Raw genomic sequence first — 12,588 nt, 5'->3', positions numbered from 1 at the left:
TGCAGGTAACACGCACGGAAGAAACGGCCTTAAACACGGTTTTTGTCTACATTTTCTCGGACACCGATCTCATCTCCTCCAGAAACAGACTACATCAGAGGGCAAAGGTCACCATTCATCTGGGCTGTGCCACTATTTTTCAGGGGTGTGTGATACTAAAAAAAATCTGAGGAAAATCTACATTAATTTTACTATTCGTATTTTACCCATGAAAAAGCCACAACACATCAATGCACTGTTTCAGAAAATAATTTAGGATTTAATATTGTACATAGTTCATGGATTTTAAATGTTTCGTTTTTAAAGCTAATACCGATGGTTTTATTGTAGTGGATTTTATGATATGTGTAAATATTTTAGCAACTTTTTCGATCTGATGCATCTGATGAGACTTACATGTGTAACAATGGGCACAATTCAGCCTACATGCAAGTAGTGCTGCAATGTCGATTGAATAATAAACCATTTGATTGATTGATTGATTGATTGATTGATTGATTGATTGATTGATTGATTGATTTCCAAATGTAGGTGCAAATATAAAGCTTTACCACTACAGCAGCAAGTTAACATATCATTTCCAATATAACATTGATTGCTATGACCATGCTATGACAATTGCTATACCATAAAAAATTACATTTCATAAAAAGTAGTTCCTATGTCAGTATGTGATACAAAAAGCACCCTTTCAGCAAGTCTTCACCAAATTTCTCAACTGGGATAAATTAATATTTGACGTCACCTATTAAAGAAAATACTAATAGGTAAGTTCTCCTTCATTTTCTATTTGTTCAAGAAAATATATGTCGAACAATGGTAATATTTGCAGCTATGCTTTCTCCAACTTATCTAAAAGCTTACATTATAAGAGGTGGATTAAACTCTGACATATTTCTTTGTCTTAAAAAATATGATACAGACCAGTTGACCAGTTTAACTAAGGAGGTTCTTTTGAAACTGGTATCCATTACACAAGTCTGGATAAGTTGTTGTTACATCAATGGTGTCATCTGAGAACCTTTCTTTACATGTAAACTTTACAAGCAAGAACAATTATTCTTTAATAATATCCATAATCTCATATAAAAGTAGTGATATTGTAATACTATTACATTCCTGAGGAATAAGCTAAGGAATGACCTCCGCGACCCTGGAACCGACCTCCACACTTTCTCCTCCAATCAAAAGGGACTTCTGCAGCCTCGTGATATGATTGGCTGAGACACAGTCTCCTTGGTGATGAACCTTGACCCAAACATCCCCTAGAAAAAGAACAAAAGTGCATTTCAAGAAATTGTCTTTCATTTTACTGATATCAGAGTATCTAAAAAAATTTCTAGTATTCACAATGAAGTTTTCACCTTTTGTGACCTTTGACCCTACAGTTTTCAGAAGCTGCAGCCCGACCGCGGGGTCAACGGCTTCTCCGGCCTTTGACCTCCCAGCTCCCAGCTCTGCCGACACTCGGGCCAACTCCAGGGCATCTATAGACTGGATGAATCCTGCAGATAACGAAAATAACAAGAAGCTTTATTTCACTGTTTGGCTATACAGCATAAGATACTGTAATATGCATTACCAGCCGGCAGCTTCATTTTTTCAACAGCTGTTGCAAAAACCACTATGATAGCTTCTGACAACTTGGTGGCATCCAATGGCTAGGCTAGCGTACACAAGATCAAGAGGTCACAGGTTCAACTCCTTCCATTTCTGGCTGGACTTGGGAAAGGTACTTTCATCACTCCACCCGGGTGTAAAATGGGGACTTGACTTCAGTTGGGGAAGTAGGAGACAGTGGAAGGAGAGGGATGGGCTCTGCCTTCTAATACTGTGTCCCAGATACAATGGATTAAAAATGCACAGCCCCTACAGCCTGACAAAAAGGCTGATGGACTACTTTTACTCAGTAACAACACTCACCACTAGTTTGACAGCAGAGATCCTGCACATGTTGCGCCCGTGGCAGGATGGTGAAGATATCAGTGTCTGGACAGCACAGTGCCTCTGCTGTCTCCTGCTTCACACCTGGAAAATGTACATGATCAAGGGAACAGTCTTTTATATTATAGTCTAACATGCAATGTACATGCAAAGTTTTTTTTTGTCAAAGTTTTAATGCAAAGTTGGTTTCAAAAAAAGAGAGGCAAACCCTAACCTTGTGCCACCATCATATCACAGAACTTCTGTAGGGCCTCCCCGTTGCTCAGCTTCTCTGCAATCTTTTCAGCACCCTCTGAGGCTGTGGCTGCAGTACCCACACGAGCCAACAGGTGGCCACCTGGGACAACAAAAGTGCAACTTGCTGTAGTGTAAACCTCACTGTTGTAACAGTGGGGGGTTTATAGACGCTACCAACTGATCCAGCTGATGGGTCTAGACCTTTTAGCCAAATGGTTAGAGCATCGGGGTGTCAACTGGTGCCCGGGTTTGGCGTGGGTTCAATCCCCGGCCCGGGAGTGTCTTTCTATTTCTACTCTCCAAATTCTTACACTGTTCGTAAAGTGTATGAGACTGATAATGTTTTCATCTATTCCCCAATTCTTTCCTTTATTAGGTACTGAAGCCTTTAATCCATTTATTCTTTCGTCCTTCTGTCCATCCATCCATTCATTCATTCATTCATCCCTCCTCACCTAGCTGACAGACCAGCTCCTTGAGATCCTGCGGCCCCTCTCCCTGCAGACACAATAGACTCTCCCACACCTCCAGGCCATTACCAATGGTCAGTCCGATGGGATTGTCCATTCTGGTCAGCAGGGCCACAGTCTTCATACCCAGGCCCTCGCTGGCCGACACCTTAACAAGGAAAATACAGTACATTTGTTTCTTTGTTTTACAATGGTTAGTACAATGATGTAAAAATGTAAAGAGATGTAAAAATTCTAATCAATCAGAGTCTTTTCTCCTAAAACACCTTCACACAGTGGCACCATGGTGGCACACACACTACCTCCAAATTCACTTTACAACATTCTATATCAGACCACACTGACTTATGGATGACATCATCTGAAGACCCCCAAACTAGTGTGCACGGGGTGAGTAAACAAAATCCAGCCCCCCAAAATGATGCTAAACTAAAGGAATACAAAGCTGGGATTGTGAATTTGCGATAGTACATAGCGACTTTTAAGACAAGCCGGACCTGCAAAAATCAATGCCTGCACGAATGTCATCCATAGAATTAAATCAGTGTCACCTTACACCTTACACCTATGTACATGTTGCGTGCAAATTCTGTGTCCTTCCGTGTCTTTTATTGGCCTGGCAAAGAAAAACTCACCATGCTTTGTGCCAGGTCCCTAGCCTTGTCCAGGGTCTCCATGAAGGCTGCCTTGCCATACTTCACATCCAGCACCAGTGCAGACAGGCCCTCAGAAGCCTTCTTGGAGACTATAGAAGCTGTGAGAAAAAGGCAGAACAAAGTGCAATAATTTATATCACCATACAATGAAAAAATAAATAAATGCACTTTTTTCCATTTGTGTATACATTAGCAAATAACTCAAGGTAATGTATAACATTTTTTGACTGAAGAAATTTGTTAATACAATGTACTAGTAATACAAAATTTACCTGTGATGAGAGGTAGAGATGCGACAGTGCCAGTGACATCTCTGATACCATACATGATCCTGTCTGCTGGAACAATGTCTGCTGTCTGTCCTACAATACAGCAGCCAACCTGCATGGGAGTAGTGATAATAATGTATTATATAGTCATTTACTAGTAGGCAACTTAACAAATAGATTGATACAAGTGGTTCATCAAGACCTAAGTGTAGTGTACCTTTTCCAGGATGTCCCCCATCTCACCAGTGGTACAGTCCACAGTGAAGTTGGGTATAGACTCCAGTTTGTCCAGAGTCCCTCCAGTGTGACCAAGGCCTCGGCCTGAGATCATGGGAACCTGGGGAAGGCAGACTAACATCTTGAAGGATATACACAGAACTGGGTGTGCTTTCTGCCTTAGAGCATAGTTTCTTCAGACCTTTTATATAGTCTTACAGAAAAGAAGCTGCATGAGTATATTGAAAAGTCCTTGGGAGTCTACCTTAACTTTTAGAAATCTGAGATTTTAGACTTCTTGGAAGTATTCTGTGTTTTCATGACCTTCAAGTTCACCCCATTTCCTGTGTCTGACCTTTTGAACTCCAATTATTTTGCCTGTCTATCTTTCCCACACACACAAGTGCTGTCAACCTACTCTCAAGTCCACCCCATTTCCTGTGTCAGACCTTTTGACCTGCTGCTTGTCAGTCTTTTCACCTGTTTTATACCAAGATAGATAAACAATATTCAAGTGGTGTCAGACTTTATATTCGACCAACATTTTTGACCTTACTAGACAGTGCCCTCTGACCTTTAACCCACAGGCCGCCAGCGCGGGTGCGAGCGGCAGGCTGATCTTGTCCCCGACCCCGCCCGTGGAGTGTTTATCCACGATTAGCCCCGCCCACTCCGCGGGGAAACTGAGCGTGCTCCCTGAGTCCCTCATCGCTCGAGTCAGTGTGATGGTCTCATCTCTGTTCATGCCATTCAGGAAGATGGCCATTAACATAGCACCTGGAATTGTGAGTGAATAAATACATCATACTGTTGTCAAACATTTATTTATTTATTTATTGAAAAATGCAACAAGACATTACACTGACTCTCAAGGCAGCAAAGCTGATATTAGAGAGTCAACATATAAGGAGAAAACACATAGGGCACATAATTTCAAATACAATGTGAAATACAAGAACAATCATAAACCTATATCATTCTGATTAATTAAGTACATATATATAGATGATCCTCTTTGTTTATCTTGTTAATTACGGTACTAGTTGATGCCAACTCGAAATAGGAAAAAAACACTTTATAGAAAACCATTATTATTGCAGTTTCAGAACAGGCTGCTAGGGGGACCAAAATTTAATTACTTTTTCTTTTGGGCAAACTCTGCCAAAGAACCCCAAAAGTGATACAAACTCATTTGAATACTTAGTAGTATAATTTCCTTGCTCATTCTAATCTTAAAAGCCTTCATGCTCACAAACCACTACCTCATGTGAAACCATCAATTCATGTGAAACTGAAACCTAAAAATCTGATGATTCAAATGGGGTAGTGAAAGTGAAACCTTGGAAGTGAAAGTGACACCCAGGTTCCAAGTAAAATGCCTTTAGCCTCAACCAGGAAGGTATCAAAATGTGTAATAAACTGGTGTTAGTTTCACTCATTTTACTAAAATTTTGTAGAACTAGATGCAGGTCTTTATAATGGCTTTGACAGAGTTTATTCACTTCTTCCCATGTTTTAAACCTATGGCCTCAAATGATAAAATGACGTTCTGAAACTTCATGATAATTTTTTAGTTATCCTGTTTAAAAAGACACAAATGCAGGTGACAACATTGCCTTGACCCTTTCATACAGACGATAGCTTTACATACAATTAGTTTTAGACAACTCAACATTATTTTCCCTTGGGACACAGTACAAGTTTTAACTTTATTAAAACACTGTGTGCCCCGCCCCCTAATCTAAAACAAATATGAGTAAACCTACCGATCTGACTGTCTTGAAACTCTTTGCTGACCACCCCTTTAACAAAGTACTGGATCTCTTCCTTGCTGAGAGCTTGACCGTCTCGTTTCTTAGCTATGACATCCGGAGCTCGAAAGTTGGACATCTCCACTTCTCTTTGTCTTGAGGAATCCGTAGCCATGTTTCTCTTGACTTGTTCAAACGTGGCTCCCGTTGTTGTAGCATTGAAGTTCCGGTGACCTGTGCTGCACGTATCTGCGACCTTTGCACGTTTAGCTGACCGAGACATGGTGCTGGTCAAAGTCCGGAAAACCCACCTGGTCAACAACTGGTTAAACAGTGACATGATCGGCTACTTCCGTATTTCTTCTTTCACAAACTACGAGAGCTGTCTTTTGTAATGAATAAGTTTTGCCTTCAAATTCCTCAAAATAAAAAGTTATACGACGAAACGTACCCCCTTAAAGAATAAATAAAATATATTCATATACCTATAGTGAATATTTATACTGTATTATATGGGTATATTGGAAACATTCTTGCATATGTTGCATTCAAAACTTAAGGCAGCAAAATGTTTAGTACAAACAGCTTAATCCTTCCCGTCATGCAACACGTCAAATAAGACCCATTTTGAAAGGAAAAGCGCAAAAATGTCGTCTGCTGATCACAAAATGCACAAAACTCTCCTCAAAAACGTCCACGAAGGTTTGCCACCTCCAGGTAACATTTCTGGAGAAACAGTAACCGTTAGAGGAGACTATCTGTATTACCATTATGTCTGTGACGGGACAGAGGATCGGGTGAGGACACTTTCTTTAGAGTCGTGTTTGCCCCCCTCCCACTCAAGATTGGCCAGATAGTGATCATTTTCGAGTAGCTCCTTTAAAAGACTATTCATGGACCATGGCAAATTGTATTCACGTATGTAACAGTGAGATGCAAGTATGTAGATTATATTTGATGATTCTCAGACATCAATTTTTTGGTTAGATATATGATTCCATAACTGATAAGATCAAGGAGCTAAATCTAGATTATAACGTTAACAGGGTTATCCTTAGTTCGTTAACGTTAACTGTTCTACGTGAATGCGCAGGCCTTTTGTTATTGTGCATGACACTGAAAATCCATCAAAAACGAACCTAGATTTTACAATATAAATGTGATTAAAGCTCTACAGACATATATCCCATTTAACGGTAGCGTTTCACATTGTAGTTTGACCGTACGCAAAATTCACAGCTGAATTTTGGGTCACATTCTACTCAATCAGTCCAATACAAAGAGGACGTCCAAACATATTAAAAACATGGAACTGTTTTGAAGGTCATATTCTGAGTCCGTCTGTCATTCTGCAAGGAAGGTATCAAGCTTTATATTCAAATTTTTTCAATCATTTTCTGTTCACCTCTCCAGGGCTGGGGCTGTGCCTACAGAACTCTGCAGTCTCTCTGTTCCTGGGTTCACTTCCAACAGAAACAGACTTCTGCCAGCCCCAGACACCCTCCGACTATAGCAGACATCCAGAAGGCACTGGTTGAAATGCAGGACAAGCCGGCAAGCTTTGCAGGGTCCAAGGACTGGATAGGATCTGTGGAAGTTGGCCTCTGTATAGACTATTTTTATGATGTGAGTCTTGTAACATTGCATAGATATTAAACTTTCTACATCATTTTTGAATTAAGTGGTTCTTACGTCTGTCAAGGTTAAAAATTGTAAACATCATTGGTTCTCTTCATTTTGTACTATTGAAATGATTTTTATGAATGATTCTTTCTTAATATTTAATAATACTAATAATTCTGCTATGCATTGCATTTCTTGGAATATACTCCATACTGAAAACTATTTTTTTTTCTTCAAATGTTTTCTTTGATCCTTTAAGGTTCCTTGTAAGATTGTACATATCAACAGTGGCAGTGAAATTCCAGACAAAATTGCAGAGCTGACAGAGCACTACAGGAGTATAGGGTCTCCTGTTATGATGGGTGAGTTTGCCAGGGTATGTCAGTGCTATGTTACAAGCACTACTACTGTGTGAGAATATTAGCCAGGCAGGAGTAGCTTGCAGTACTTGCCTCACCTGCTAGGGGTAGCAAGTAATGCAGTGCAGCTAGCTTTTCCTTGGCATTCCCTCTACCCCTACTCTATAGTAGTGTGTTTCGCTGGGTTCTTTAGCATGCAGAGGTTTGATGCCTAAGACAGATAAACCTGAAAATTAGTACAGAGCTCAGAATACTTCTTTCTGCATACCTGCACTGGTACATTGTTCAGTGCAGGTAGACATCAGAAAAACCTGCAAAGCTCCAATTTTATCTGCACCAATCTGCATAGTATTACTATTACATAGATGGTATTTCAAGCCCTGTAGCAGATATGATACATGTACATGTACCTCTTGGCTGTCATATAAATTCCTTTATCCTCATAACAGAACAATAGGATTTCTTGTTGGCCATAGAGTCTTTCATCTTCACTTTTCCTTAAGATAGGTTGCTATGGCAACCGTGCTGCCTGTGTCCTTGCTTGCCATCTTAAGTGAATTGTTTGTCCAAAGGAATTATGCCAAGAAAGTAACATGGTATTTAGTAAGGAGGGTATTATTACAAATTAACAAACGTGCCTGTATTTCCACTCACAACATATTGTTGTGCTGTACATGTATGTCATGGTAAAGGGGCTCAAATTATATAAGACTAGACCTCCTCTTTTAGATGATAAGCAAATGTAGAAAGTGACAAAATTCTTGTCAACATAATGACTTTTGCTTTTGAGTTATTGCTTGCAAGATTTCTATATAATGCATGTCCATGTTGCTTGTAATGTCATGACACATGAGCTCAAATTGTAGATTTCTTGATGTATGTTCAATTGTTGGAACAGCACTGGTACACAAAGTTGAAGAAAAAGAAGAATTGTTGGATTTATACATGAATTTCAGCTGGTTTAGGGTCACAAAGTGAGTGTAGACAGAGTGCAGTCTCAAAGCAATTTTATCGGCAAAGTTTCTTACATAAGTCTGTTCAATTATTAATGATGCAGTTCCAAAAATCATTTGTGCCCTTTTCTAAACTGATGAAACATCATGTGCTGACAAAGAAACTGTCCCAAGACCAGGAATGTCTGTCCTGCATAATTTATGATTGATGTATCTTATTGTCAATAGGAAGTATGTGTAATGTATAATGGATGGTTGAAGCCGTCTTGTCCTGACCACCTGTATTATATAAGTACAGGTGTGTTTCACAGATGTTTCCAGGTACTAAACTACAGAAAGATGCCACCGGATTAGTCTTTTCCTTTTCCCATTCATGTTGACATCTGTTTTGGCGGGTCAACTTTCCCTAACTCCAAAGTCTAAATCCAAAGCTCTTTTAGATAGGTGGGTTGTCACCTATAGCAATACCGTAAATATGTTTACATTTGCAGTGGTTTCATTTTTGCAGTTTCTGCATAGTCTTGACTTCATGCAAAAGCATGACACTGTGAATATGTGCTTTGTATCTCTATTGTACTAAAGAATTGTGTCAAACGTGAACTTCTGTTACTCTCTGGTCACCCATAAATAGGCTATGTATTGTACCTGTAAGCCTCTAGCCTAGGGTAAACTCAAGCACAATGCTGCATACTACAACAGAGATAGTCATCAAAGAATGCAAGATAGCCTGATGGTTGTACAAGCCTGGCATATTGATACGGCTAACTCCACTATATGTTTTTCCAGCTGTTCAGAAAATAGCCCAAATCTTTAAAGACTGTCAACGTTTCGTAATTTTTAATTACATTTCAGTCCTTTGACACAAAAAGCTCTCAAATTTAGCAATACCATAAACAATGCTATCATCAGGATGTAGGTTTGAGACAGCATACATGTAAATAAAAATCACTGAACCAAACAGACATGGTTGTATGTGTAAGGTATTGACAAATTCAGTAACAAATTCTATTTTGGTTACAGAATATATGTTCAGTTTTCCTGCCACAATCTGTATCACAGATAACAGTACTAGTAAGTGTACTCGTATTGGATGCATTGGTCAAGGGAACTTTTTATTGTTAAGATGATTTTTTAAAATAAAAACCACATCAAAAAGCTCATCAAAAGTGCATCAACATTTAAAAATGGGGCAAAATTTTAGCCTCCATAGCATGCCAAAAACTGGTGGTTTGGGAGGTCTTCAGGGTCTTTGGGAGCTTTTATGTGCTATTTTCTGATTGCATATACCAGACGTAGACAATATAGCCAGTCTGGTTGAATTACCCCCCTTTTAGAACTGGGCTAATCAGCCAAAGACCACTAAACCCCCAGTTCCATAAGCCTGCTACGGAGGCTTGCAAAATTTACTATATGTTCATGAAATCATGAAAGCTCTAGAAGAATAACAAAAACCTTTCTGTGAGAGTAACATAGGCCTAATTTCTAACGTGACAGGCATGTCCCAGAAGCTTTATCTATTGTTCTCAGTCTTTCAAGTCAGAATGATTAATGTGCCTTCCTTCATCTAGCACAGCCTTTTTGGCCCGCAGACAATTCTTCCCATTGTATGAACTGAACTATGAACTAGTTACAGGGCCACAATACCACCTGCACACTGCAATTTACAGACAAAGACTGCAATTTGGGGTCAATAAAGTTAGAAACCTGAAATTTTGCATGTCTTAAAAGCTGGGACATTGATGTGATGTTAAAAACCTACTATTTAGTGTGGTAGTGTGTTTTAACTTCATCTCCATGATTATACAATCATGTATACGTAGGCTTATACAGATACATGGGGGCCCGCAAGCCCTTTTCCGTAGAGCGTACTAGTAATCGGCCATTTTAATTCTATGTAGAGCGTAGACGGACCACTCTAATATTTTTACATAGAGTGTATTTGGCATTTTAATTCTACGTAATGCGTTGTAGCCACTTGGAATTTATCGTAAAGCGTAATCGTGAGGTTTCCGAATTCAGCGTAGAGAGTTGTCAGGACCCCCCCCCCCTTGCAGGGCCTCATACATGTACCACATATACTTAGTACTCTTCACCACTAAACCATAAAAGAAGTATTGAACAAAATGCGCATAATTTGTATCACTAAAGTGCAAGACTATATCGTAATCAATTTTTAAAATAATCTATGATGTTCTTATCTTAAGAAAAAAGATTAAGACTAAGAAACATCTGGCTGAATTGATCCTGGATTTTCAAGAATCCTCTTAAATCAAGGACAGACCATCTCCTGAGATCAAAAGAGCCCAAGAATCAAGGACAAGCTGTTTTGTAGACGTACACAAAAGACTCAGAACAATGTGTACAGAACAATGAGTGTCCTTTCAACCCTCCTGGAAGGACAGCATTTCAAAGATTCTAAATGTACCTTTGACAAATGACAGGTGAACAACAGCTCTACAATCTAGCTCTAGGCAAAATTGCTTGGTTTCAAACTGGTTGTTAGTGTACTGTGAAATATTAACAGTTCCATGGGGAAGTCAAGGTTATAGTAGAGACTATAACCTCCTTGGTCAACTTTATGAAAATGAAAGCATGGCTATGAAAGATGTTGACAGAAAAAAAAGACACTTAAATGACCTTATGACCAAAAAGAATGTCACGTGTATGCATACATGACCCTTCTTAAACCGTTGGTGACACAAAGACAATACTTTAAAAGTTTTGGAAGGAGACCAAAACAAAATCAAAACATAGGATGAAATAGATTAAAACACACTCAATACTGCATGTAGATATTTAGTATAATACATTTGTATGTGGATATAAGAAAAAATATATAATACATTTTTCTCTTATATATAATGTTATGACTGTCATTTCAAAAGATGTGATGATTCTGAATTGACCTTTTTCCCCAATGCATACAGGTGAAGATACAGATAACTCGTCCAAAGGCATATTTGGGGTGTGTGGAACAGGGAACGATTCTTACCTCCTTATTGTAGTAAGTATTCAGTAACCATTTTTATAGAGCCGTCTTATGTTCAAATTCACTAGCTGTGACCCAAAGCTAGTAGTCATTGCAAAGTTACATGTACCTTATATCACAAAATTATCAATATTTTCATCTGTTTGCATATTATTTGAACAAATGCTTTGAAGAACGTTAAATAATTTTGTATGCGTTTGTAAATCTTTGGTCACCACAAGCATACACATACTACTTTTATGTGAAGTATACTTGTAGAAATCAGAAAAGTTGTCATGTAGCTTAACCTGTATAATATTAATCTTTGTAGCACTAGTGTTGTAACAGTCATGTATGTTTTTAGGACCCCCACTACCATGGTACAGTCCAAGACCCCCAAGACTTACAGCAGAACGGCTGGGTGAAATGGCAGCATGTCAGAGACTTCAAGTCAGATTCCTTCTATAATTTCTGCCTTCCGTTATATAAACAATAAAAGTTTAATATGATATTACAGTTTTCTTTGTTACAAGTTTTGTTCAATTAAAGAATGGCTTCAAAAAGTAACCACAAATAGTGTTGTGAATACACACAAAAAGCAGGCTCAGATTTCAACCAAGGGCTTTGAAATTCTATTCTAACACTACTCTATGTTTGAAATTCATTAAATTATTTAGAGAAATACAAGTGACAAGTGTGTATCAAAGCATGGTGTAAGAAACTTTATTGACAGACAAGGGTTATTGCATAGCAGTAGCCTCATCACAACTCAATATGTCGTTCATTAAGGCACGCGTGAATTGCACGACAGATAAAATAATATTCACACCAACTAAAAGTACAACGTAAAAAAAAAGGATGGACAGTCTAGTAAGCAAATACTGGTCAATAATAGTTACTGTAGTCTACTTGTTTTTCAGCGTGCAGTCATTGCTACTGAAACCTGATTGGTTGAAGTAACTCAAAACTCGCTGACCAATGGTATGGAAGCCAGGTGTTAACAGTATCTAATAGTGCATTCTGATTGGTCAGAATGTTAAAACTTCTGACCAATCACTATGTTAGATGTTTAGAAGAGTCCTAGTGCATGTTCACATTAAGTTTGCTTGTTCCTATTATCATAATTCTTAAATTTCAAAAAT

The 12,588-nt window shown here is 38.6% G+C and overlaps 2 protein-coding genes across 4 annotated transcripts; one reads left to right on the top strand and one right to left on the bottom strand.

Annotated features, from left to right (window-relative positions):
• Positions 1 to 939: 939 nt before the first annotated feature.
• Positions 940 to 5,908, bottom strand: LOC109463415 (thymidine phosphorylase-like). The gene is made up of 10 exons (XM_019760234.1): positions 5,559 to 5,908; positions 4,367 to 4,569; positions 3,794 to 3,913; positions 3,580 to 3,688; positions 3,287 to 3,405; positions 2,637 to 2,799; positions 2,159 to 2,281; positions 1,924 to 2,028; positions 1,365 to 1,505; positions 940 to 1,265 (listed from the first exon to the last, which is right to left on the bottom strand). Exons 1-10 carry the CDS (start codon positions 5,881 to 5,883, stop codon positions 1,132 to 1,134), a joined length of 1,542 nt encoding a protein of 513 aa, XP_019615793.1. The 5' UTR covers positions 5,884 to 5,908; the 3' UTR covers positions 940 to 1,131.
• Positions 5,909 to 6,173: 265 nt separating this feature from the next.
• LOC109463410 (inactive Ufm1-specific protease 1-like) lies at positions 6,174 to 12,302 on the top strand. Of its 3 annotated transcripts, none has more exons than XM_019760228.1 (5): positions 6,174 to 6,340; positions 6,957 to 7,169; positions 7,426 to 7,528; positions 11,406 to 11,482; positions 11,811 to 12,302. In XM_019760228.1, the coding sequence occupies exons 1-5, from the start codon at positions 6,191 to 6,193 to the stop codon at positions 11,940 to 11,942; spliced, it is 675 nt and encodes a 224-aa protein (XP_019615787.1). In that variant the 5' UTR covers positions 6,174 to 6,190; the 3' UTR covers positions 11,943 to 12,302. The 3 variants fall into 3 exon arrangements, with proteins under 3 accessions (XP_019615787.1, XP_019615789.1, XP_019615788.1); XM_019760230.1 differs by having other exon boundaries at positions 6,175 to 6,260; XM_019760229.1 differs by lacking the exon at positions 6,174 to 6,340 and adding an exon at positions 6,437 to 6,461.
• The last annotated feature ends 286 nt before the right edge of the window (positions 12,303 to 12,588 follow it).

The sequence above is a fragment of the Branchiostoma belcheri genome, unplaced genomic scaffold (genome assembly GCF_001625305.1).
Source record: "Branchiostoma belcheri isolate BF01 breed outbred unplaced genomic scaffold, Haploidv18h27 scaffold125, whole genome shotgun sequence".
Taxonomy (NCBI): Eukaryota; Metazoa; Chordata; class Leptocardii; order Amphioxiformes; family Branchiostomatidae; genus Branchiostoma; species Branchiostoma belcheri.
This window is presented reverse-complemented; position numbering and strand designations above follow the sequence as displayed.